This window comes from Rhinoraja longicauda, chromosome 30 (genome assembly GCF_053455715.1).
Source record: "Rhinoraja longicauda isolate Sanriku21f chromosome 30, sRhiLon1.1, whole genome shotgun sequence".
Lineage (NCBI taxonomy): Eukaryota > Metazoa > Chordata > Chondrichthyes > Rajiformes > Arhynchobatidae > Rhinoraja > Rhinoraja longicauda.
In genome coordinates, this window is record NC_135982.1 from 29,126,967 (window position 1) to 29,154,128 (window position 27,162).

The 27,162-nt window shown below is 47.3% G+C and overlaps 1 protein-coding gene across 1 annotated transcript in view; it reads right to left on the reverse strand.

The window, feature by feature from the left end:
• The window catches only part of LOC144608068 (immunoglobulin superfamily member 21-like), a 281,533-nt gene that overhangs the window by 242,465 nt on the left and 11,906 nt on the right, over positions 1–27,162 (reverse strand). The window contains exon 2 of the mRNA XM_078425347.1: positions 1,239–1,351. Coding sequence (XP_078281473.1) covers positions 1,239–1,351 — 113 coding nt within the window. The remainder of the gene's footprint in view (positions 1–1,238; positions 1,352–27,162) is intronic.

Consider the following 27,162-nt stretch of genomic DNA (forward strand, 5'->3'; position numbering starts at 1 on the left):
ATGTGCATTGTTTAGATTGGTTTACTTCAGAGTGTCCTTGACTAATGAATATAATTAATGACCCTGATTTCATCATCAGGTTGAAGAATTTGAATCAAAAGAACACAAAGAGAATATTGCATTGAACATGAACATGACTGAAGCAAAAAAAAGTGAGTAGAATATTTATTGCAGTTGGGGACGAGCTGTCTGGATATCACTTCTATTCAGTGCAGGAGTTGCCACGAGAGAAACTCTGACATTTATATTTTGCAACGATCTGGACCAGAGCACAACAGTTGCAATGAAACTGGTTTCCAATGCTGACTGAAGTGGTTGGAGAGGTGGAGGGTGGAGGGAGACCAACATTATCAAAACATCAACAACTCTTCGTCAAAAGGGTTTAGCTTTGTTTAACTTAGAGATACAGTGTGGAGGAAGTCCCTTCAGCCCACTAAGTCCGCACCGACCAGCGATCACCAGTACACTAGTTCTAACCTACTAGCTGAGGACAATTGACAGAAGCCAATTCACCTACAAACCTGCACGTCTTTGGGAAGTGGGAGGAAACCGGATCACCCGGAGAAAACCCACGTGGTCACAGGGAGAGCATGCAAACTCTACATTGATACAAAATGCTGGAGTAACTCAGCGGGACAGGCAGCATCTCTGGAGAAAAGGAATGGGTGGCGTTCATCAGAAGGGTCTAGACCCGAAATGTCACCCATTCCTTCTCTCCAGAGATGCTGCCTGACCCGCTGAGTTACTCCAGCATTTTGTGTCCATCTTCCAGGGGTGGATTAGTCTGGCAGAGAAACAAACAAAGTTGATGTTTCAGGTCGGGACTTCAGTCTGAAGAAGGGTCTCGACCCGAAATGTTACCCATTCGTTCTCTCCAGAGATGCTGCCTGACCCGCTGAGTTACTCCAGCATTTTGTGTCTTTCTCAGGTACATGGATAGGACAGGTTTGGAGGGCTATGGGTTAAACGCGGGCAGGTGGGACTAGTGTAGCTGGGACATGTTGGCCGGTGTGGGCAAGTTGGGCTAGTTTCCACGCTGTATCACTCTATGACTGACCGTTGTGGCTGCAAGGGTGATACTGTACAAAGAAACCAGCAATTTCAAAACATCAACCACTCTTCATCAAAAGGCTTGCACATCTACAAAATATTAATGTCAAAAAACTTATTTTCCATATGTTTGTGCTAATGTTTATTCAGTAGCAGACTGCCTGGCGGCAGATACTGTCAGAGTTTACCTTGTACCACACAATCTCCCGCAGTCTCCTGTCTGTTTTGAAGTTGCATTTTAAAGTCACAGCATCGCCTGCTACTACAGGGGGGATCGGTTCAATGTTCACTGTCAAATATCCTGCAGGATCAACAAAGAAGAGGAATAACGTTACTTCAGATTGGAGAAAAAAACCCTCCTGGAACACCGACAGATGCAATGAATGCATTTTCACGCCGTGGGGTCAAGAGGGAAATATAGATCAGCCATGATTGAATGGCACAGTAAACCTGATGGGGCCAAATAGCCTCATTCTGCTCCTAGAACCTATGAACATGAACTAGTTGGCTAGCTCATCCTGGCTCTTAACGTTACCCATCTCCTGTGGCTCCACACACTGATGGCCACAGTGATCCATAAGAGGACCTATTCCCTCCCTCGTTATCCTTATCCTCTTAATGTATTTGTAGAGTCTTTTGGAGTTCTCCGTTACCTTATCTCCCAAAGCTATCTCCCGTCCACTTTGTGTCCTCCTAATCTCTCCCTTTAGTGACTCCCAGATCCCTCACACTCTTCAAGAGATTTGCCTGATCCCACCTGTCCACGTCTAACAAACTCCTTCTTTTCCGACCAGTTTTGGTAATCCCTTGCTAACCAGGGCTCGCCAATCCTGCCAGCCTTGCCCATCACTCCAACGGGAATAGGAGTCTCAGCACACCCAGTGTTGTTAAAACTACCCATAACATTCCTCCCCCTCTTTTACAAGTTCCCAAACACCATGTCCCATTCATTTCTTAATGTTTATCCACCATCCTTTTAATTACATAAATTCTATTTATTTCGCCTATTCCACATTCACACCATGTAGAGGTGACAAGGTCCTTATTTAATTCATTACTGACTATTCTACAGCGATTTCCTTCAAGTTTAGACATGTATGCTGTGTCCAACTTAATTAATACATTCATAATTTTAAGTGGCTTCATCAGGTAGGTTTTTTTCTATTAGAAACTTGCCCTGGTGATTCTTTCCTAATAAGTTGCTACTTCAAAATTCTGATATCATCCATCTGAATCTTTTATAGGCCTCCTCTAGGGTGTCACTGTTCTTTGTGTAATGCATAGAGCAGAGGCATTCACGGGCAGTTGCACTGAACACAGTGCAGCCTCTGGAGTGTGATAACAGGCGCATTATTCTGTACTGAGAAGATCAATCCTTCACTGTGATGGACGAAGGAGCAATGTTCCTCAGCCCACCAGCCCTCTGCTTCCACCAGTAATTTATTGATGCCAGGTGATCATTTTAAATCTCAGCCCATTGTCAAATTTTATGGGAAACGATTTGGGCTAAAGAGCTTCACAGTTCTGAAAACTTCTGGACAAGTTTAGTTTAGGTTCATGTGCATTATCGTCACCTGTACCGAGGTACAGTGAAACGCTTTGTTTCGCACGCCATCCGATCTAATCAGGTCAGACAATACATGAATGCAACCGAGCAAAAGTCAAGTGCAATCGGTAGAGTGAGGGGAAAGATACTGAGTGCAGAATGTCTGTGTAGGAAAGAACTGCAGATCGAAGGTAGACACAAAATGCTGGAGTAACTCAGTGGGTCAGGCAGCATCTCTGGAGAGAAGGAATGGGTGATGTTTCGGGTCGAGACCCTTCTTCAGACTGCAGAATATAGTTCTCTACATTGAAGCGTAACTGTTCCAGAGAAAAAATTAAATGTCCACAATGAGGTAGGTTGGTGAATGAGGACAGTACCCTCGCTTATGGAAGGAGATTCAGAAGCCTGATTACAGCAGAGAAGCTGTTCCTGAGCCTGGTGGTGCGCACTTTCATGCTTCTGTATCTACTGCACGATGGCAGTGGGGAGAAGAACAGTGGTGGGGAGTGTGGTGTGTGTGATGGACTGGGCCACATCTACAATGGTGGGGAGTGTGGTGTGTGTGATGGACTGGGCCACATCTACAATGGTGGGGAGTGTGGTGTGTGTGATGGACTGGGCCATATCTACAATGGTGGGGAGTGTGGTGTGTGTGATGGACTGGGCCATATCTACAATGGTGGGGAGTGTGGTGTGTGTGATGGACTGGGCCACATCTGTAACTCCTTGCAATTTCTCGTAGTCTTGCTCACAGTTACACCGAGGCGTGATGCAACCCATCAGTCTGCTTTCTGCTGTGCATCTGTGGGAGATTGTGGCAGTCGTTGGGGACTTGCCGAATGTCTTCAGTCTCCAGAAGATGTGTAGGGGGAGAAAGATCATCGATGATGGTGTCAACACCAAGTTAAAGAAAACCAATCCAAGGACAAGCAAGGGAACATTTTACAGGAGCCAAGAACACAGACAAGTTTGTTCGAGGTGAGAATCGGGTAGCGTTGGCTGGATTTCTCTTCCGTCTCGTCCAAAAGAGACTCCGACATTGATGTGTTGGAGCAGCCTGCAGTGGAGGTGGCAATTGGAGCCAGCGGCTCTGATCAGAGGTGGTGTTCCACAGCTTGTGGCTCCAGCATTGCGAACCCTCGATGCCAAGTGGCATCATCTCCAGAGTGCACATTATTCACCAGCCGTGCTCTATCCCCAGGGCCAGGGCATGAATCCATGGTGTTTCCATGTGCCTGCTTCAGGGAGATTCCTGTTCTCATCCCGTCTCATTCAATGCGTACCACTACATTTACCCACATCCACAATAACGTTACCGTTTGGATTGGTCGGTCGGCAAGGTGGCGCAGCGGGTAGAGCTGCTGCCTCACAGCGCCAGAGGACCCGGGTTCGATCCTGACTACGGGTGCTGTCTGTACGGAGTTTGTACGTTCTCCCGTGACCGCATGGGTTTTCTCCAGGTGCGCTGGTTTCCACCCACACCCTGAATGCGCACAGGTTTGTAGGTTAATTGGCTTGGGTAAAAATTGTAAATTGTCCCCAGTGTGTAGGATAGCGTGAGTGTGCGGGGATCGCTGGTCGGCATGGACTCGGTGGGCCGAAGGGCCTGTTTCCGCACTGTATCTCTAAATACTGTTTCCGCACTGTATCTCTAAAGTATGCTGGAGTAACTCAGCGGGTCAGGCAGGCAGCATCTCTGGAGAGAGGGAATAGGTGACGTAGGAGCAAAGAGGTCCTTCTTAGGAGCAAAGAGGTCCTTCTTAGGAGCAAAGAGGTCCTTCTGCAGTTGTACAGGGCCCTAGTGAGACCACACCTGGAATACTGTGTGCAGTTTTGGTCTCCAAATTTGAGGAAGGATATTCTTGCTATTGAGGTTGTGCAGCGTAGGTTTACTAGGTTAATTCCCGGAATGGCGGGACTTTCATATGTTGAAAGACTGGAGCGACTAGGCTTGTATACACTGGAATTTAGAAGGATGAGAGGAGATCTTATCGAAACATATAAGATTATTAAGGGGTTGGACACATTAGAGGCAGGAAACATGTTCCCAATGTTGGGGGAGTCCAGAACAAGGGGCCACAGTTTAAGAATAAGGGGTAGGCCATTTAGAACTGAGATGAGGAAAAACTTTTTCAGTCAGAGAGTTGTGAATCTGTGGAACTCTCTGCCTCAGAAGGCAGTGGAGGCCAATTCTCTGAATGCATTCAAGAGAGAGCTGGATAGAGCTCTTAAGGATAGCGGAGTCAGGGGGTATGGGGAGAAGGCAGGAACGGGGGAACTGATTAAGAATGATCAGCCATGATCACATTGAATGGCGGTGCTGGCTCGAAGGGCCGAATGGCCTCCTCCTGCACCTATTGTCTATTGTCTATTGTTTCGGGTCGAGACCCTTCTTCAGACTACTAAAAATAGGTTACCCCCTACCGGTCAATGGAGACTGACCTTTGCTGAGGCGAGGGGAGTGAGTGGGTGCTGGTGGGGGGTGGGGGGGGGGGGGGGGGGGTTGTGTAGAACTGCTCACTGCACCAGAGTCAGGGAAAAAGGCTTTCAATCGTGGATCATCCTGGATTCCTATTCCCCAAACACAATTCAATGATCCCACTGGGGAAAATCACACTGAATTGATGGATGCAACAAGATGTAGAGAAGCCTGTTAATGCTCAGGGTCTGCAACCTGTGCTGTCAGCATGCACTGGGAGACTGAGATACAAACATACGCGCGATGTACCCTATTTACCAAATTCACGCCCATTAACTTTGTAAAAAATAGGGCGGCACGGTGGTGCAGCGGTAGAGTTGCTGCCTCACAGTGCCAGAGACCCGGGTTCAATCCTGTCCTCAGGTGCAGTCTGTGCAGAGTTTGTACGTTCTCCCTGTGATGGCGTGGGTTTTCTCCAGGTCCTCCGGTTTTCTCCCACATTCCAAAGGGTTTGTAGGTTAATTGGCTTCTGCAAATTGTCCCTCCTGTGTGGGATAGAACCAGTGGCAGTGGAGAAGGGCGAGGTCAGACAGGTCAGTGTGGGAATGGGAACAGGAGTTGAGATGATGTGCAACCTGATGTTCCAGATGGGTGTTGTGGACAGAGCAATGATGGTCTGCAAAACAGTGACCTAGTCGAGACTTTAGACTTCAGAGATACAGCGCGGAAACAGGCCCTTCAGCCCAGAGAGCCCGCTCCGACCAGCGATCCCTGCACACTAACACTATCCTACACACTAGGGACAATTTTACCAAAGTCAATTAACCTACAAACCTGCACGTCTTTGGAGTGTGGGAGGAAACTGGAGCACCTGGAGAAAACCCACGCAGGTCACGGGGAGAACGTACAAACTCCGTACAGACAGCACCCGTAGTCAGGATCGAACCGGGTCTCTGGCGCCGTGTAAGGAGGCAGCAACTCTACTGCTGCGCTACAACTTTGCCAGTTATATTTCTGTGCAAGAAATGCCTTGTATCCAACTGTTCTATTTATGTCTAATTCCAAAGATGGTAGCAGATGGAGATCTGCCTCGGCACGTCTCTTCAGCAGCTGGAACACAATCTCGTTCATTTCTGCACCTATGCCATTTTTAAAAATTCAAAATAATCAAAAAAGAAGTGAAAAGCTTTATAACTGACTACCCCAGCAGAATATGCAGGACAATTTGTCCCGTGAAAAGGCAGAATCGGTGACAGAATATTTAAGACTTCTGCATGAAATTTTAATCTGAAGTCTGTCTGCATTTTGCTTAATCTTTAATGTCCTTGGCTAACAAAATCTCACAGTCTAACGTTAACAGTTGATCAAGTATTAATGTTTCTTGAGGGACAAAAGTTCCAAACATTGAGGGGGCAGTGTTTCCTCACTTAATTCCAGAAAGGCCTTGTTTTAAATGTTAGACATTAGGGCAGCACGGTGGCACAGCGGTAGAGTTGCTGCCTTACAGTGCTTGCAGCGCCAGAGACCCGGGTTCCATCCAGACTACAGGCGCTGTCTGTACGGAGTTTGTGCGTTCTCCCTGTGACCATGTGGGTTTTCTCCGAGATCTTCGGTTTCCCCCTCACTCCAAAGACGTACAGGTATGTAGTACAAGTGCAACTTTTTCAGTCAGAGAGTTGTGAATCTGTGGAATTCTCTGCCTCAGAAGGCAGTGGAGGCCAATTCTCTGAATGCATTCAAGAGAGAGCTGGATAGAGCTCTTAAGGATAGCGGAGTCAGGGGGTATGGAGAGAAGGCAGGAACGGGGTACTGATTGAGAATAATCAGCCATGATCACATTGAATGGCGGTGCTGGCTCGAAGGGCCGAATGGCCTCCTCCTGCACCTATTGTCTATTGTCTATAGTGGTGTAAGTGTAAATTGTCCCCACTATGTGTAGGATAGTGTTAATGTACGGGGATGGCTGGTCGGTGCGGACTCGATGGGCCGAAGGGCCTATTGCCGCGCTGTATCTCTAAACTAAACTGGTCAGTCTGAAGAAGGGTCTCGACCCGAAACGTCACCCATTCCTTCTCTCCAGAGATGCTGCCTGACCCGCTGAGTTACTCCAGCTTTTTGTGCCTATTTTCAATGTAAACCAGCATCTGCAGTTCTTTCCTGTACATACATTCTGCACTCGGTACCTCCCCCCCTCACTCTACCGATTACACTTGAGTTTTGCTCGATTGTATTCATGTATTGTACGATCTGATTTGATCGGATGGCGTACAAAACGCCAGCATTTTGTGTCTGCCTCCGATTTAAATCAGTATCTGCAGTTTTCTTTCCTACTAAATTAAACCTTGTGTCGGAAGGAACTGCAGATGCTGGTTTAAATCAAAGATAGACACAAAATGCTGGAGTAACTCAGCGGGACAGGCAGCATCTCTGGAGAGAAGGAATGGGTGACATTTCGGGTCAAGATCCTTCTTCAGGCTGAACATTTTGGGTGTCACCCATTCCTTCTCTCCAGAGATGCAGCCTGAGTTACTCCAGCTTTTTGTGTCTATCTTTGATTTAAACTAAACCTTGTTCAGTTGACATATTCTGCCAATCAGTGGAAATAATTTCTCTTTATCTCCCATGCATTTCCAGTAAATTTACCTCCAGAGAGTAAATACACTGGAATATAGAAGGATGAGGGGGGATCTTATTGAAACATATAAGATAATTAGGGGGTTGGACACATTAGAGGCAGGAAACATGTTCCCAATGTTGGGGGAGTCCAGAACAAGGGGCCACAGTTTAAGAATAAGGGGTAGGCCATTTAGAACGGAGATGAGGAAGAACTTTTTCAGTCAGAGAGTGGTGAAGGTGTGGAATTCTCTGCCTCAGAAGGCAGTGGAGGCCAGTACGTTGGATGCTTTCAAGAGAGAGCTGGATAGAGCTCTTAAGGATAGCGGAGTGAGGGGGTATGGGGAGAAGGCAGGAACGGGGTACTGATTGAGAGTGATCAGCCATGATCGCATTGAATGGCGGTGCTGGCTCGAAGGGCTGAATGGCCTACTCCTGCACCTATTGTCTATTGTCTATTGTCTATAAACAACCTTTATGTGATTCCCTGGTACTTTAATGTTTGAAGCTAGGTGTTACTCCTATAATTCTACAGCAGTTTCGCACAAGACAATATATCTCTCTGGTATTGCTTTGGGTTTATTATTGCTACATGCACCCAGATACAATGAAAAGCTTTCTGTGCGATCCAGTCAAATCACACACTGTACATGAGTACATTTAAGCCATCTACAAGTACAACAGAGAAAAATGCCAAGCACAGATTATGGTGTTGTAGCTTTAGTGTTACAGTTACAAAGAAAGTACAGATTTTGTTTTAAATGCCCAGAGACCATAAGGAGGTAGGTTGGGAAATTGGAACTACAACCTGAGCTCATGAGAGGACCGTTTAGTTTAGAGATACAGCACAGAAACAGTCCCTTCGGCCCACCAAGTCCGCACCGACCAGCACATTAACACTATTCAACGCACACTAGGGACAATTTTATGTTTATACCAAACCAATTAAGCTACAAACCTGTACGTCTTTGGAGTGTGGTAGAAAACCGGAGAACCTGGAGAAAACCCCCGCATGGTTTTAAATCCGTACAGACAGCACCCGTAGTCAGGACCGAACCCGGGTCTCTTGCACCTTAAGGCCGCAACTCTACCGCTGCGCCACCGTGCCGCCCGGATAACAATGCGGATAATGTTATTTCTGAATCTAATGGAACGTGCTTGCAAGCTTTTGTATCTTCTGCCTGACGGGAGAGAAGAGGAAATAACTGGAGTGTAAATGGTCTTTGATTCTGTTGGCTCCATTCCTCAGGCAGCGTGATGTGTGGATGGAGTTGATGGGGTGGGAGGCTGGTCTGTGTGATGGGCTGTACCAGATTCACAACTTTCTGTGATTTCCTGCGGTCTTCAGCAGAGCTGTTGCCAACTCAAGCTGCGATGTTTTCTGAACTCATTCAGTGCTCCAGGTGTAATCAATGCAAGGTGTACTGCTGTAGTGTAATCAATGCAAGGTGTACTGCTGTAGTGTAATCAATGCAAGGTGTACTGCTGTAGTGTAATCTGTAGATGGTTTATATGCAACCAATAACATAGTTACCTCAGTACCATTAACCCCGCCTAGTTAACATCAATCATAACGCCTTCCCTTCCTGGGTACAGTCCAGTAGAGGAACGTAGCCAGTGCTTGAAGATGTATGTAATACGCTGTGCTATCATTAAAAGATGTTGTACGCTTTAAGAGTTTGTGAAGTATTAATTAACATGGTGTCAGAAGTGGAAGACACTTGCGTCTCCTGTCTGTCGGGTTTTATTTCTTTTTTTTGATTTGTGCCTTTTTTGTGCTTAATCTCTCTGACCATGGCGTCCTCTTGCAGAAAGCCCGCGCAGCTTGTCTTTGATGCTGACATTTCTGAGCGCTGGGACACGTTTGAGTTTGATTTCACCCACTTTGTCAACGTCGCACATCGCGCTGATCCTGACTCCCTTAAAGCCTCCCTCCTACTCAACCTTGTCGGACCTGATGCCATGAAGAGAGCCAGAACTTTCACCTATGCTCCAGCGGTCCTGGGCGACGACGACGTGGAGATTACCCCTGCAGAATCTGCCAGTGACCCCGCTTGCCTGCTACGTAAGTTCAGGGAGATTTGTGACCTGCCCTCGAACCGCATTCTGCAGAGGGCACGGTTCTTTACAAGAAAACAGTTGCCGGATGAACCTGTTGAATGTTTTATTGCTGATTTGCGTTATCTCGCCCAGCGGTGCCGTTTTGGTGACATGACGGAGCAGCTCACTAGAGACATTTTAGTAACTGGCATGCGTGACCAGAAGCTACGATGTGAGCTTCTAAGGGATCCGGATCTAACGTTGGAAAAAGCTATGCATGCCTGCAGATTGTCTGAGGTCGTTGTATTGCCAGATGACCACCGAGACTCGGCCAATAAATCTATCAACCTGGCTGGGTGTAGGAGACCCCAGCCTCGGATGGTAAACAATGCTTTTCTGCCGCGTGCCAACCCAGGTCCTGGTGAAGTGCCCCAAAAAAGGTGCCCAAACTGTAACTACATGCACCATAGACTGTCTACCTGCCCTGCTTATGGCAAATTTTGTAACTTTTGTAAAAAGTTAAACCACTTCTCTGCGGCCTGTCGCTCGATCCGTTCCCGTGGGAGACAGGCACAGATTTCCAGACCCAGTCTAAACATGCTGAGGCAATCTGATGGCTGTTACGATTTACAGCCCAGCCTGGTCGACTCCTACGAGGCAGATCCAATTAATCCTCCTGAGGATTCGAATGTGTTTACCCTCCTACACACAACCGCCCAACGCTCTGATCCCTCTGTAGCTCTGACTGTCAATGGTGTGTCCTTCCTTGCAAAGCTGGATACAGGTGCGAAGGTCAACGTATTGTCAATAAATCTTTTCAATAAGATAAGGAATAATGAGCCCCTGGTTGTTGACAACGCTACGTTGCATGCCTATGGTGGAGAAATTCTAAGGCCTGTGGGGAGGGCTGCTTTAACTTGTGTGCTGCAAAAGGCAACGAGAAACCTCGTTTTCTATGTTTTGAACTCTGACTGTGTAACCCTGCTGGGCAACCGTGCGTGCCAAGATCTTGGCCTGGTGTCCTTCGACCGCACGGTCCACAAAGTGCAACTGTCGTTCAACCCTGTTGTGGAATACCAGGACCTGTTCAACGATGACCTGGGAAAGTTACCACTCACATATCGTATTTCCGTTGACCCAAACGTACAACCTGTAGCCCGCGCAGCTCACAGGGTGTCTCACGCCATGAAAGACAGGGTCGAGGCGATGCTGAATAACATGGTCGAAAAGGGGGTGCTAGAAGCGGTTAGCGATCCCACCGCTTGGGTCTCCACTATGGTTGCCACGATAAAGAAAGACAAGAATGAAATACGTGTGTGTATCAATCCGAAGGACTTGAACCTTGCAATCAGGCGACCACACCACCCCATGCGGTCTGTTGAGGACGTGGCGGCTCAGGTCGGGCAGGCCACCATCTTTTCGGTCCTAGACGCTAAGAACTCGTTTTGGCAGATCCCGTTGGACAAAGAGTCTTCTGACCTAACGACCTTCGCCACACCGTTTGGCAGATTCAAGTTCCTGCGAATGCCATTCGGCATTAATTCCGCTAGCGAGGTGTTCCAGCGAACTATGGAGCAGATATTCTCGGGCCTGCCATGTGCCATCATCGTGGATGATATCCTGGTTTATGGGAAAGACATTGCGGAGCACGACCTGAACCTCCGCAGCATCCTGGATCGGGCGCGGAAGGTCAATCTGAAGCTGAATCCCAAGAAATGCCGGTTCCGCGTCCCAGAAGTCACGTATGTGGGACACGTCTTCACCTCTACCGGACTAAAACCCGACCCCTTGAAGGCAGCTGCCATCTCCGAGATGGCAGCCCCCACCGACGTGCCAGGTCTACAACGATTCTTAGGCATGGTGAACTACCTGGGGAAGTTTATACAAAACCTCAGTGAGCTGAGTGCTCCCCTGCGGCAATTGACAAAAAAGGATATTGCCTGGGCCTGGCTCCAACATCACCAGCAGGCCTTTGACTGCCTCAAGTCGAAATTGATTGACACCCCGACGTTGCGGTACTTCGATGTAAGTCGCCCCATCACCGTCACCTGTGACGCTTCCAAGTTCGGTCTGGGTGCGGCTTGCCTTCAGTCTGTCGATGGATCGTTACATCCTGTCTCCTATGCCTCCCGCACCATGACGGACACCGAGCAGCGGTACGCTCAGATCGAGAAAGAGCTGCTCGCGGTGGTGTTCGCCTGCTCCAAGTTCAGAGATTTCCTGTTCGGCAGCAGATTTACGGTCGAAACCGACCACCAGCCACTGGTGACCATCCTAAACAAGCCAATTCACGCTGCCCCCGCCAGGCTGCAGCGTATGATGCTACAGCTCCAGCGTTTCGAATTCGACATCATCTACAAGAAGGGCACCGAGATGCACATTGCGGACACCCTATCGCGCGCCCCGCGGACCTCCTGTGATCGCCACCCCTACGAAACAGAGGACTTGCTTGTACTGGGCGTTAATTTCATTCCCACCAAGCAGCTACAGGTGTTGGCCGAGCACACCGCTGCCGATCCAGTTTTGCAGCGGCTTGCCACTGTGATTAAAGCAGGGTGGCCAACAAAGCGCTCCGCTGCGCCATCTGAAACACAGCCTTTCTTCCTGGTCCGCGACGAATTGGTGCTCCAGAATGGCGTCATCGTCAAGGGACATAAAGTTGTGGTCCCGTCATCCCTGTTTGACTCTTACTATTGCGCAGCCCATAGCGGACACCCTGGGGTCGATGCAACACTCGCCCACGCTCAGTGCCAATTCTACTGGCCCGGAATGGCCAAATATATCCGAGACCGAGTGTCTGCCTGCTCCACGTGCAACAGTCTTGCTCCACACCAGCAGCGACAGCCCCTGCTGCAACAGCCTGCCCCTGCCTTGGCCTGGTCCTCGTTGGCTGCTGACATCTTCGAGTGGCGTGGTAACCACTACCTTGTCCTGGTCGACTCATACTCAAACTGGTTCGAGGTGGATTTACTGACATCCCTCACGTCGGAGATGGTGATCCGAAAGCTGCGGAAACACTTCTCCACTTTTGGGTCCCCTGTCAGGCTGCAGACTGACAACGGCAGGCAGTTTACCAGCCGAGAATTCAAAAGTTTTGCGGACAAGTGGAATTTTGTGCATTTCACCAGCAGCCCTGAGTACCCACAGAGCAACGGACTTGCGGAACGGGCCGTCCGCAGCGCCAAGCATCTGATGGAACAGGCGAGACTTTCCAACACTGATTTGTACTTGGATCTCCTAAACCTCAGGAATGTTTCCAGGGATCCGGCCATGGGGTCACCTGCTCAGCGTCTGATGTCAAGGAATACCAGATCTACTATCCCGATTGCCCAGCGCCAGCTGCAACCTCGGGTGCTGGAGCCTGCCTCCGTGCAGAGGCGTATTCAAGAGAAGCATGACAGCCAGCGGCGTTCCCACGATCGGTCGTGCAGACCACTCGATCCTCTTTTGCCTGGACAGGTTGTTCGGTTGCAGACCGCCGGCGGTCACTCCCGTCTGGCCACCGTGGTTGGGGTGGCCGACTCACCTCGTTCGTACCTGGTGGACCATGAGGGCACCATCTACCGAAGAAGCCGACAACACCTGCTTGCGGTTAATGAGCCAAAGCCGCAGCCCCCGGGACCCTATGCCCCGCCGCTCTCATACCAGCAGCCGGCTGCCGTCCCGGCCAGCGTTCCTTGTATGCCTCGGTCCCCATATCGCGCGCCCGGTTCCCCTCTGCGCGGGTCCCCTGTTGCCGGTTCCCACTCTCCCGGTTCTACCACCGCACCTCCCTTCCCTGGTTCCCCTGCTGCCTCGTGTCCTCCGGTTTCTTCTGCTCTTTCGGGGGGAGGGGGAGACATTCGTACGCGCTCGGGCCGGATTAGTAAGCCACCTGTGCGCTATGGCGATTTTGCTTAATTCTGTTATTAATTCTGTTGTTGTGACAACAATCTGTTTAATTTTCTAGGGGGAAGGATGTAGATGGTTTATATGCAACCAATAACATAGTTACCTCAGTACCATTAACCCCGCCTAGTTAACATCAATCATAACGCCTTCCCTTCCTGGGTACAGTCCAGTAGAGGAACGTAGCCAGTGCTTGAAGATGTATGTAATACGCTGTGCTATCATTAAAAGATGTTGTACGCTTTAAGAGTTTGTGAAGTATTAATTAACAGGACCGAACCCGGGTCTCTTGCACCTTAAGGCCGCAACTCTACCGCTGCGCCACCGTGCCGCCCGGATAACAATGCGGATAATGTTATTTCTGAATCTAATGGAACGTGCTTGCAAGCTTTTGTATCTTCTGCCTGACGGGAGAGAAGAGGAAATAACTGGAGTGTAAATGGTCTTTGATTCTGTTGGCTCCATTCCTCAGGCAGCGTGATGTGTGGATGGAGTTGATGGGGTGGGAGGCTGGTCTGTGTGATGGGCTGTACCAGATTCACAACTTTCTGTGATTTCCTGCGGTCTTCAGCAGAGCTGTTGCCAACTCAAGCTGCGATGTTTTCTGAACTCATTCAGTGCTCCAGGTGTAATCAATGCAAGGTGTACTGCTGTAGTGTAATCAATGCAAGGTGTACTGCTGTAGTGTAATCAATGCAAGGTGTACTGCTGTAGTGTAATCAATGCAAGGTGTACTGCTGTAGTGTAATCAATGCAAGGTGTACTGCTGTAGTGTAATCAATGCAAGGTGTACTGCTGTAGTGTAATCAATGCAAGGTGTACTGCTGTAGTGTAATCAATGCAAGGTGTACTGCTGTAGTGTAATCAATGCAAGGTGTACTGCTGTAGTGTAATCTATATCTCCTTGACCTAAAGAGAACCACAAACAAACAGCCTTTTTCAATATTTACTTTTTACCACTGCAACCTAATGCTCAAGTTATCTAGATGCCCAAAGTCACATTAGATCACAACTGATCCTGACATTTGGTCAGCAGTCTTATTCTTCCTACGGTCCAACGTTGGTGACAATGTTGCCTGCATTGGACTCTATTTGTAATAATTTTGTCCACCTGTTTAATTTATTAATATCTCATTATAACTTAATTCCATCTATCGCTGTATCGTTAGGAAACTTGGACATCATTTTCTACACATCACCCAAGTTACCGCATGGTGAGCGGCCTGGATAGAGTGGATGTGGAGAGGATGTTTCCACTGGTGGGAGAGTCTAGGACAAGAGAGCACAGCCTCAGAATTAAAGGACCTACCATTAGACAGGAGATGAGGAGGAACTTCTTTAGTTAGAGGCTGGTGAATCTGTGGAACTCATCGCCACAGACAGCTATGGAGGCCGTGGATATTTTGAAGGCAGAGATGGATAGATTCTTGATTAGTGCGGGTGTCAGGGGTTATGGGGAGAAAGCAGGAGAATGGGGTTAGGAGGGAGAGACAGACCAGCCATGATTGAATGTCAGAGTAGACCTGTTGGGCCGAATGGCCTAATTCTGCTCCTATCACTTATGAAGTAATTATTAATTATGATGAATAGCCACGGTCTACTGTTCCTTGTGACAAACACCATGCCATATCCTGTCGAGGATTTATCCCTTCTCTGGTTCCTGTCACTCAATCAATTTGCTAATCACATCAGTGATTTGCTTTCAATTTCATGAGCTTTGACTTCTGCCAACAGTCTCTCCTATCCCTCCTGATAATATATTACATCCACAGACACCTCCTCTCAATCACTTTGATTGCTTCTCCAAAAATGTAAACCGTGTTGATCTGCCTAGCCCAATCAACAAGAATCCCTGGTGCCTCCCAGCTATCAGCCGATTGTTTTCAAGCTGTGTTTAATTAAAGATCGAGGGCCTAATATCCAAGAACCCCCCCCCCTCCACCTCCCGAAGCCATCCAGGACAGAGAGCAGACACCACCACCTGAGTGCTTCTCAAATGGTTTTCTGCCCTTGACCCAAATGTCCTTGAATCTATCCCACAGCAGATTATCTGCTGTACTCTTGATCAGACCGTAGCCCGGCACGATTCCTGAGCAGTCAAACTCCCTGCTGATGTGTGAGAATGTGGTGGGGAAGTAATCATGGTGTGAATTTATCAAAGAAGGGGAGAACATGCCAGGGCATCTCAGAAAAACCGAACCATTCTATCAACAACTAGAGAGCTGTCCTGAGCTACCATCTTCCCCATTGGAGAGCCTCAGGTTATCTTTAATGGACTTTATCTTCCACTAAACGTTATTCTCTTTATCATGTATCTGTGCACTGGATGGCTTGATTGTAATCACGTATTGTCTTTCCGCTGACTGGTTAGCACGCAACACAAGCTTTTCACAGTGCTTTAGTACACTGTGCTTTACCCCGGGTGCTGTCTGTATGGAGTTTGTACATTATCCCTGAGAGTCTCGAGCTGAAATGTCACCCATTCCTTCCCTCCAGAGATGCTGGCTGTCCCGCTGAGTTACTCCCGCACTCTGTGAAACGTCACCTATCCATGTTCTCCACAGATGCTGCCTGACCTGCTGAGTTACTCCAGCACTTTGTGTCTGTGTCCCTTTCCAAGGCGGGAAGGGGAACAAGATTCATGAAGTGTGAATGATAAAGATTCACATCATTGTGTCTATCCAGGTTTGTAGGTTAATTGCCTTCTGTGAATCCTCCCTAGTGTGCGGGTGATCATTGGTAGGCATGGACTCAGGGGGTCGTAGGGCCTGATTCCACGTTGTATCTCTAAACCTAGCTAAACTAAAGCCCTTCGGCCCACTGAGTCCACGCCGACCAACACTGGGGGGAATTTACAGAAGCCAATTACATGTTAGTTCCATGTTATCGCACTTCTGCATCCACTCCCAACTCATAAAGCACAATTTTCTGAAGCCAATTAACCTACAATCCCTTCTCTCCAGAGATGCTGCCTGACCCGCTGAGTTACTCCAGCACTCTGTGAAACGTCACCTATCCATGTTCTCCACAGATGCTGCCTGACCCTCTGAGTTACTCCAGCACTCTGTGAAACGTCACCTATCCATGTTCTCCACAGATGCTGCCTGACCCTCTGAGTTACTCCAGCACTCTGTGAAACGTCACCTATCCATGTTCTCCAGAGATGCTGCCTGATCCGCTGAGTTACTCCAGCATTTTGTGTCTACCTTCGATTTCAACCAGCAACCAGCTTGTATACACTGGAATTTAGAAGGATGAGAGGAGATCTTATCGAAACGTATAAGATTATTAAGGGGTTAGACAAGTTAGAGGCAGGAAACATGTTCCCAATGTTGGGGGAGTCCAGAACAAGGGGCCACAGTTTAAGAATAAGGGGTAGGCCATTTAGAACTGAGATGAGGGAAAACTTTTTCAGTCAGAGAGTTGTGAATCTGTGGAATTCTCTGCCTCAGAAGGCAGTGGAGGCCAATTCTCTGAAAGCATTCAAGAGAGAGCTAGATAGAGCTCTTAAGGATAGCGGAGTCAGGGGGTATGGGGAGAAGGCAGGAACGGGGTACTGATTGTGAATGATCAGCCATGATCATATTGAATGGCGGTGCTGGCTCGAAGGGCCGAATGGCCTCCTCCTGCACCTATTGTCTATTATCTGCAGTTTTGTTTTCCTACATAACCTACAACCCCTCAAGTCTTTGGGATGTGGGAGGAAACCGGAGCACCCGGAAGAAACCCATGCGGTCACAAGCAGAACGTACAAACTCCACACAGACAGCTGGTGGTCAGTATTGATCCCGGATATCTGCCGCTGTGAAGCAGCAGCTCTACCACTGTGCCGCACTTTGGATATCAGCGGTGCCCAATATTAGGAACTAGGTACTAAACTATAAATGTTCTTGTTTTCCGGTTAGAATATTCAATGAAATCAGTAGAGGAAGCTGACACTTGGGAGTGAGTTGGATAAAATATACAAATGGACAAATTAATGAGGCATGCAATTTTATGCAGGCAAGTGTAAAGTACTAGACAAAGAAAGGTAAAATAAATGGCACGTGTACTCCATCAGCATTACAGAAGTAGACACGTTTGAAGCTGAACACGATCTAGCTGAAAGTAATCGTGACATTTTTATAGACTTAAAGCTAAATGTTTCCAACTAATGCAAAACAACAATCAACTGAGATGCTGTTTAATTACATATCCACAGTATGGGAAAATAAATGAAAAGATAAAAGTGATACGGCCAAGCTGTTCTTTGGATTTTGCCTACAGTTCTCACCACAAAGTAAGACATACATCCTTCGTACATGGCACTATTTATTAGTGTACCTAAGCACGCAACACAAGCTTTTCACTGTACCTCAGCACACGTGACAATAAACTAAACTGAATTGAACTGTGTACCTGCTCTCCACATTTCAAAGTTCTGAAGGATTTAGATGAACTACTGCCATCTAAACTATAGCCAGAATTAGTGTTTGTGTAGGCACAATGGACTCTAGATCTGAAAACTGGAGCAAAACACACAATAGACAATAGACAATAGGTGCAGGAGGAGGCCATTCGGCCCTTCGAGCCAGCACCGCCATTCAATGTGATCATGGCTGATCATTCTCAATCAGTACCCCGTTCCTGCCTTCTCCCCATACCCCCTGACTCCGCTATCCTTAAGAGCTCTATCTAGCTCTCTCTTGAATGCATTCAGAGAATTGGCTTCCACTGCCTTCTGAGGCAGAGAATTCCACAGATTCACAACTCTCTCAGTGAAAAGGTTTTTCCTCATCTCCGTTCTAAATGGCCTACCTCTTATTCTCAAAGTGCTGGAGGAACTCAGCAGGTCGGGCCAGCATCCATAGAGCCAGGGGGATCGTGGACCGGGTCAAAAGGCAGAGAGCCAGTGTGTAGGAGTCTGACAGTGGGGTTGGGTCAAGGGTGATGGGCGATAGGTGGGACCAGGTGATTGGGGATGGGGGCATCAAACACTCATCATACCCAGTCATCCCCAGGATCATTCACGTAAACCTCCTCTGCACCCTCTCCAACACCAGCCCATCTTTCCTCAGATAGCACCACTAAACGTTGTTCCCCCATCACTATCCACTGTAAATGGCTGGATTGTAATCATGTATTGTCTTTACGCTGACTGTGGCAATAAACTAAACTGAACTAAACTCAGATATGGGTCTCAAAACTGTTCACAGTTTTAGAGCGTTTGCAGACAGGAACCAAGTCATAAAATGGAGGACAAACCAACTACTAAACTCAAGACTGAAGGTCTGGTCCACACTGACCAGTCAAGGTGGGAGGTTGTGCTGGGATCAGTGCAGGGGCCACTGTTAGTCAAGAAGAACATCAGTAATTTGGACAAGGGAGTTAAAAGACAAGTTAAAAAAGATTAACCAAATTGGAGTTACGGTGAAAACAAGGAGAGAGTGTAGCAACTTCTAATTTATTCATTGGATGTGAACTCCACAGGCAATGCCGACATTTACCGTCGGTTCCAAACTTCCGCAGAACGGAGGAGCAGGGAAGAGTCAACCATGTTGATCGTTTGGAGTTGGAACTTGGCCAGACTTGGTCGGCATGGCAGAGTTCCCTACCTGTGGGAGATTAGTGTACAAGGCAGGTTTTATCACAATCCACTAGCTTACTGGCTGCTGTTACTGGTTTTGTTTTGTAAATTCCAGATATAATTATGTATTTGAATTTAAATTTCACAGCTGTTGTGGTGGGTCTCAGAATGAATGTCCCAGCTCTTTAGCTGTTAGACCAGTAACCTAATCACAATGGTAGTGTACAATGGTGGGAAGACTAGTAACCTAACCACAATGGTAGTGTACGGTGGTAGGTAGACTACTAACGCAACCACTATGGTAGTGTACGGTGGTGGGTAGACTAGTAACCTAACCACTATGGTAGTGTACGGTGGTAGGTAGACTAGTAACCTAACCACAATGGTAGTGTACAGTGGTAGGTAAACTAGTAACCTAACCACAATGGTAGTGTACAAATGGTGGGTAGACTAGTAAAAACCACAATGGTAGTGTACGGTGGTGGGTAGACTAGTAACAACCACAATGGTAGTGTGCCAATACAACTCCAAGCACTTTCAGAACAGCTAGTTAATGGCAGATGTATATCAGTGTAGGTGGAAATGTGGGACAATAAAATGAGCAGAGATTAAGGGTGCACATTTCCAAATCACCAGTGGGATTCGTTGGTTAAAAAGGTTATTTAAATCAAATCAAGTATTGGTATTTATTTCTGGAGGGATAGAATTGAAAGATATCTTAAACTTTGAGCACAGGGCACAGTCTCTGTGCCATTCTGTTTCTGTATTATAGAAGGCACGGTGGCGCAGCGGTAGAGTTGCTGCCTTACAGCACCACAGACCCGGCTTTGATCCTGACTACAGGTGTTGTCTGTACGGAGTTTGTACGTTCTCCCTGTGACCACGTGGGTTTCTCCGGGTGCTCCGGTTTCCTCCCACATCCCAGAGACCTGCAGGTTTGTGGATTAATTGGCTTCTGTGAATTGTCCCCAGTGTACAGGTTAATTGACTTCGGTAAAAATTGTAAAGTTGTCCCGAGTGTGTTGTAGGATAGTGCTAATGTGCGGGGATCGCTGGTCGGCACGGACTCGGTGGGCCGAAGGGCCTGTTTCTGAGCTGTCTCTCTAATGCATAAAGTGCATTCCAGAACGGAGGCAAAAGCAATTGAGAAGACACAGAACAGATTTATAAGGTTATTAACAGAACTGAGACGATAAGCATACCGAAAAAGAAGCATTTGAGCAAAACACCATTGATTAATTTTAGTTAAAGGTAAATAGGCTGGAGAGAGGGGGGAAGGGAGCAGGAATATTGAGAGGATGAGACGAGATGACTACTGGTAGGTGGGACTCTTCCAGAGTCTAGATGCCAGCACAGAGCAGTCAGGGGTGAACAGCTTGTCTGTACGCTGTAGATCCACTGTAATTGAAGTGGGAGCAGGAGGCAATGCAGAACACAACTGCAGCCCAATCCAGCATCAGGGGCCTGAGATATTGAGAAGCTTGGGCTGTTCAGCTCTGGCAACGCTGTATTATGGAAGCTGGCCTTTACAAGAGATAAATCAGGTTGCTAATCATGCAGAAAACTTTAGCACAGAATATTATTACAAATGAAAATGTTGGACTAAACTTAAGGAGCATAAATTGATAAGGATAGGGTAATCGCAGTGCCTTTTACCCAGAGTAAGGAAATTAAAAACATTGGACGTCACGGTGGTGCAGCGGGTAGAGCTGCTGCCTCACAGCGCCAGAGACCCGGGTTCCATCCTGACTACGGGTGCTGTCTGTACGGAGTTTGAACGCTCTCCCCGATACCTCCGTGGGTTTTTTCTGGGATTTCCAGTTTCCTCCCACGCTCCAAACTCGTACAGGTTTGCAGTCTGAAGAAGGGTCTCAACCCGAAACATCACCCATTCCTCCTCTCCAGAGATCCCGCTGAGTTACCCCAGCTTTGTGCCTATATTCTGTTTAAACCAGTATCCGCAGTTCCTTCCTACAGGTATGTAGGCTAATTGGTTTGGTGAAATTGTAAATTGTCCCTAGTGTGAGTCAGATAGTGTTAGTATACGGGGATCGCTGGTGGGCGCGGACTCAATAGGCCAAAGGGCCTGTTTCTGTGATGTATCTCTAAACTAAACTAATCTAAAGGACATAGATTGTGTGAGGTGGGTGGGGGGAAATTTAATAGGAATCTGAGGGGCAACTTTTTTTACACTAAAGCAGCTGGGTGTATGGCATGGGCTGCTGGAGGAGGTATTGAGGCAGGTACTACCACAACTTTTAACGTACATTTGTACAGGTGCATGGGTATGAGAGGTTTAGAAGGATAGGGGCCAAATGTAGGCGGGTGGGACTAGTGTAGATGGGGCATGTCGCTTGGTTGGGTGGAGGACCTGTTTCCACACTGGATGACTAATGACTTGCAGCCAATAATGGGTAACTTTAGGCATCGGAGCAGAAAATTTGTCATCATACAAAGACTGGATTGGAAAGGTTGAGAGAGATATGGGCAAATGGGACCAACTTAGATGGGGCACCTTGATCAGTATGGGCATGTTGGGCCGAAGGGCCTGTTTCCATGCAGTATGATGCTATGACTCTAACAGAGGAGTCCAAATCCTTCAATATTAAAGATCTCTTTGAAAGGAAACATTAGGATGGATTGAATGATTTTTCACAGCTGTGATCCCGCAAAGCAACTCCTCATTAATATCCCTTTAGGTGATTTTTGATTCACATTTACTTTTCCATTGAGGTTCACCAGTGACAATAATTATCTCCCAGGGTATTTAGCATTATGCCATTAAGTTCTCAAACCCTGTGCCTCTGTTGGTGTCTTGTCATGCCATGTAATTATTTTTACTTAATTGCTTAAATAACAACTGACATAACAATATGCATCTGGATAAAGTTAATAAACACTTGCGTTTTCATTGTGCTCAAAAAAATTGGCTCAAGGTGATAAAAAATAAAATTGATGGAATGCCAGGGAAAACAGTGGGATTGCTTATTAGAAATTAGGTAACAGGATAATTTTTATGGAACCCTCTACAAGGATGAAATGTTGATGGCACCATGCAGGGATTTACATTGAGAATGTCGGAGTGTGCAACTGGGCCGTCTAAAGGCACAATAGTAATTAGTGAGGTCGAAGGATCCTTTCTCTGAGGAACGAAGATGTAACACAGAGTCCCACAGGGGGGAGTGAAGAAAAGGCTGAATTTGAGAGGGTTGGAGGGAGGCACATTGGTAGAGTTGCTGCCTCACAGCGCCAGAGACCCGGGTTCGCTCCTGACAACGGGTGCTGTCAGTGTGGAGGTTCCTCCGGGTGCTCCGGTTTTCTCCCACATCCCAAAGACGTGCGGGTTTGTAGATTAATCGGCCTCAGTGAACTGCCCCTTGTGCGTAGGGAGCGGATGAGAAAGTGGGATAACATTAAACTAGTGTGAATGGGTGATCAATGGTCAGCTCGGACTCGATGGGCCGAAGGGCCTGTTTCCCTGCTGTATGTTTAAAGTAAACTAAAGAAGGCCTAAATTGAGTGGATGTAGAGAGGATGTTTCCAGTAGTGGGAGAGTCTAGGACCAAAGGGTACGGCCTCAGAATTAAAGGATGTCTCTTTAGAATGAAGACGAGGAGCAATTTATTTCGCCAGAGGGCGGTGAATCTGTGGAATTCTTTGCTACAGACGGTGGTGGAAACCAAGTCATTGGGTATTTTTAAGCTGAAGATTGATCATTTTGTGATTAGTACGGGTGTTAAAGGTGTTGGGGAGAAGGCAGGAGAATGGGGTTGAGAGGGAAAAATAGATTGGCCGTGATTAACTGGTGGAGCAGACTCGATGGGCTGAATGACCTAACTCTGTCGCATGGGGGGAACAGTCTGAAGAAGGGTCTCGACCCGAAACGTCACCCATTCCTTCTCTCCCGAGATGCTGCCTGACCCGCTGAGTTACTCCAGCATTTTGTAATACCTTCGAATAATTCTATTGCATTGTCTGATAAATAATGTGGCTTGATAATATGCTATTGAGCATACTGAGTGTGGGTGGATGGGGGAGAGGATGCGAGGTTAACCTGGGCCCATTGGGGTAGTTCACATCTGGAGATGGTGAAGACACACAGGAGGGTTTCTGCAGTTTGTGGCTGAGACAGTTTGGAGATGTGCAACTTTACAAAGGTACAGGGCGGGTGTTTAGGGTTCAATAGAACAGTGAGGTTTAAGGTTGCCAACTGTCCCGTATTAGCCGGGACATCCCGGCTAAATTACTTTGTCCCGTACGGGACCGCCCTTGTCCCGTATTAGTAGGGTTGCCAACTTCCTCACTCCCAAATACGGGACAAAGGGTGACGTCACCGCCCCGCGCCCCACGTGACCTCACCCAGCCCGCGGCCACGCGCTCCCGCTCCACCAATAGCAACGTGGGAGCACGTGGCCGCTGGCTGGGTGAGGTCACGTGGGGCGCGGGGCGGTGACGTCACCCTTTGTCCCGTATTTGGGAGTGAGGAAGTTGGCAACCCTAGTGAGGTTGTCAGTACCCAGACTCTGACGCAGTGACTGGGAACAGATTTTGCAGCAATCATTCCATGACCAGAGGATAATCAAAGATAATTCTTTGATCTAGAGTGTTCAATTGGAGAAAATTGAAGCTCAACCAAGACTGAATGTCAGAGAAGATTTCAGACATTTCAGAGGGAAGGGAGCTATGGCCAGTTCTGAAAATGATGTATTAATGCTCATAGTACACATGAGGATGTCTTCATCACACGGCATCAGGTAGTTATGGAAGAGGAATGGGGTAACCATTGCTCATTATGGGACTATGAAAGACTACAGAGCCAGGAAAAAACATCATCTGATTACTTTTAGCTTGGTAACTAATAGGTAACAGGGTGTCACAGTGGTACAGCTGGTAGAGCTGCTGACAGACAACAGCAGAAACCCAGGTTCCATCCTGACCTCGGGTGTCGTCAATACAGCAACAGACTGGTCCATCAAGATGCAGCACAGAACGCCACAAGAGATCCTTCTTCCCTGTGGCTATCAAACTGTACAACTCCTCCCCTTCTATCATGGGGTAGACTGAGACTGACCCCCCTCCTCCCCCCCCCCCCCCCCAATCTTTGCTCATCCCCAATCCTTTCCACTCATCACTCTAATTTCATGTTTCATATATTTTGTGTTTTTATGATTGTTGACAGATCAATTTTACTTTTCCATTGAGGTTCACCTGTGACAATAGTTATCAATTTCCCTCCTGGGATAAATAAAGTTCTAGCGTACCGTATTGTATTGTATCGTAGAGTTTACATGTTCTCCTTGTCACCACAAGGGATGCATGCAAAAGTGGGATAACATGGAACTAATGTTGACAGGCAATCGATGGTCAGCATGGGCTCAATGGGCCAACGTGTCTGTTTTCATGCTGCATTTTTCATTCAATCGATCAATAATTGTGGCCAGGGGCCGACCATGAAGTTGAGTGTGAGGTTGTGGGAGGTGCTATGCTTGGCCAGGCCAAAGACTGTTGCAAACATCGGCACAGGAAGCCACAGGGTGATCGTTGTAGAGGTGTATGAGATCACGAGGCGAATAGATAGGGTTGATGCACAGAGTCTTTTACCCAGAGTAGGGGAATCGAGAACCAGATTAAGATGAGGGGGTGAAGGTTTAATAGGAACCTGAGGGGCAACCTTTTTACACAAAGGGTGGTAGGTATATGGAACGAGCTGCCGGAGGATATAGTTAAGGCAGGTATTATCACAAACTTTAAGAAACATTTTGACAAGTAGCTTGGTTTAGTGTAGTTTATTGTCATGTTTACCGAGGTACAGTGAAAAGCTTTTGTTGCATGCTAACTAGATAGATGGATAGGACAGGTTTAGAGTCTTATGGGCCAAATGCAGGCAGGTGCAGGCAGGTGTGGGTAGATGGGGCATGTTGGTCGGCGTGGGCAGGCTGGCCCAGTTTCCACGCTGTATGACTCTGTGACTTTATGAGATGATATCATGCATAATGATCACTATTAGAGAGCCCATCCATGCTGTGACCAAGATGGAAAACTTAAAAACAAGAAAGCAATAACAAGAGATATGGCATCATTTAGGAGATGTTAATATGTGACAGGACTGGCGGGCTGGAATTATAGTCAGCAAGGATAAATCCTATTTCCGCTTTCAGAAAAGTTTTGTTTTCATAATAACTTTGTATATCTAGAATTTATGATGGAAATGTAAACCTGTCATTCCAATTACAGCATGACAGTTTACATAAGCAGTTTTCATTATCAGTTGTGGACATGAAGGCTTATAATGGAAAAGTGATTTGACACAAGATTTTTAATACATAATACATTAATATAAATGTTAATAAGTTGAGGCATTATTTTCTGGTATTTCAATTTGGATAGTGTCAACCTTATGGGGAAATGGAAGAGCACTGATTAGTTCATTCTGTGGTAATAACATTGCACAGAAGCAATGGGAAACAGAGGCAATGGTGCAGTAATATTTTACAACGCATCTTGGATGGGCTAATGTAGAAGGAACTTCATGTCAGACAGATTAGACTGGGCGGTCTGGACTTCCATCGAATGCAGCTCATTCTTGTTCTCAAGACAGACACAAAATGCTGGAGCATCTCAGCGGGCCAGGTGGTACCTCTGGAGAAAAGAAACAGGTGACGTTTCGTGTTGTCTGAAGATGGGTCTTGACCCGAAACGTCACCTGTTCCTTTTCTCCAGAGATGCTGCCTGAACTGCTGAGTTACTCCAGCATTTTGAGTCTGTCTTCGGTGTAAACCAGCATCTGCAGTTCCTTCCTAACTCATTTTCTTCTCATGTTTTTTTTTGTATTTCCATCAATTTAAACACATTCTACCTGTATCCTTGAATTAAAGACCAGATGTGTCATTCCCGATCACCATCCTGTAACCTTGTTTCGACCCCCTGACATCACCCCCCTGACATCAGTCTGAAGAAGGGTCTCGACCCAAAACGTCACCCATTCCTACTCTCCCGAGATGCTGCCTGACCTGCTGAGTTACTCCAGCATTTTGTGAATAAAAACCCTGTTTCAACCAGTGTGTACACAAGACCACAAAATGGGAGATAGACACAAAAAGCTGGAGTAACTCAGCAGGACAGGCAGCATCTCTGGAGAGAAGGAATGGGTGACGTTTCGGGTTGAGACACTTCTTCAGACGTCTCAACCTGAAACGTCACCCATTCCTTCTCTCCAGAGATGCTGCCTGTCCTGCTGAGTTACTCCAGCATTTTGTGTCTATCTTCGGTTTAAACCAGCATCTGCTGTTCCTTCCTACACACCACCAAATGGGATCGGGCTTGGTTACGATCCATCAGCACTCACCAATGTGATCCCGGTCACATGAGGCCATTTGAACAGGCTAGAGGGAGAGAGAGGGCATTTTGGCCAGAATCTTGAGAAGAGAATAGTGATAGCAGGAGATGGCACATGCGGTACAATACCATCAATCTCACAACACCGTGCTATTACGCAGGCAAATCTGGTAGAGGACCAAGTGGCAAAGCATCAGGGAAAGGACAACAGTGATGTCTAGTACCTAGGTAGACACTAAATGCTGGAGTAACTCAGTGGGTCAGGCAGCATCTCGGGAGAGAAGGAATGGGTGACGTTTCGGGTCGAGACCCTTCTTCAGACATCTCAACCCGAAACGTCACCCATTCCTTCACTCCAGAGATGCTGCCTGACCCGCTGAGTTACTCCAGCATTTTGTGTCTACCTTCGATTCAAACCAGCATCTGCCGGGTTTTTTCCTACACAGCTAGTACTTAGTTAGATTCAGATTCAGATTTGTTTATTGTCATAAACACCAGTGTGGACTGAAATTACTTGATCGCATGAAGCTCATAAGTTCATAAGTGACAGGTGTCATTCAGCACATCAAGTCTACTCCGCCATTCAATCATGGCTGATCTATCTCTCCCTCCTAACCCCATTCCCCTGCCTTCTCCCTGTAACCCCTGACACCCGTGCTAATCAAGAATCTGCCAATCTCTGCTGTAAAATTTCCATTGACTTGG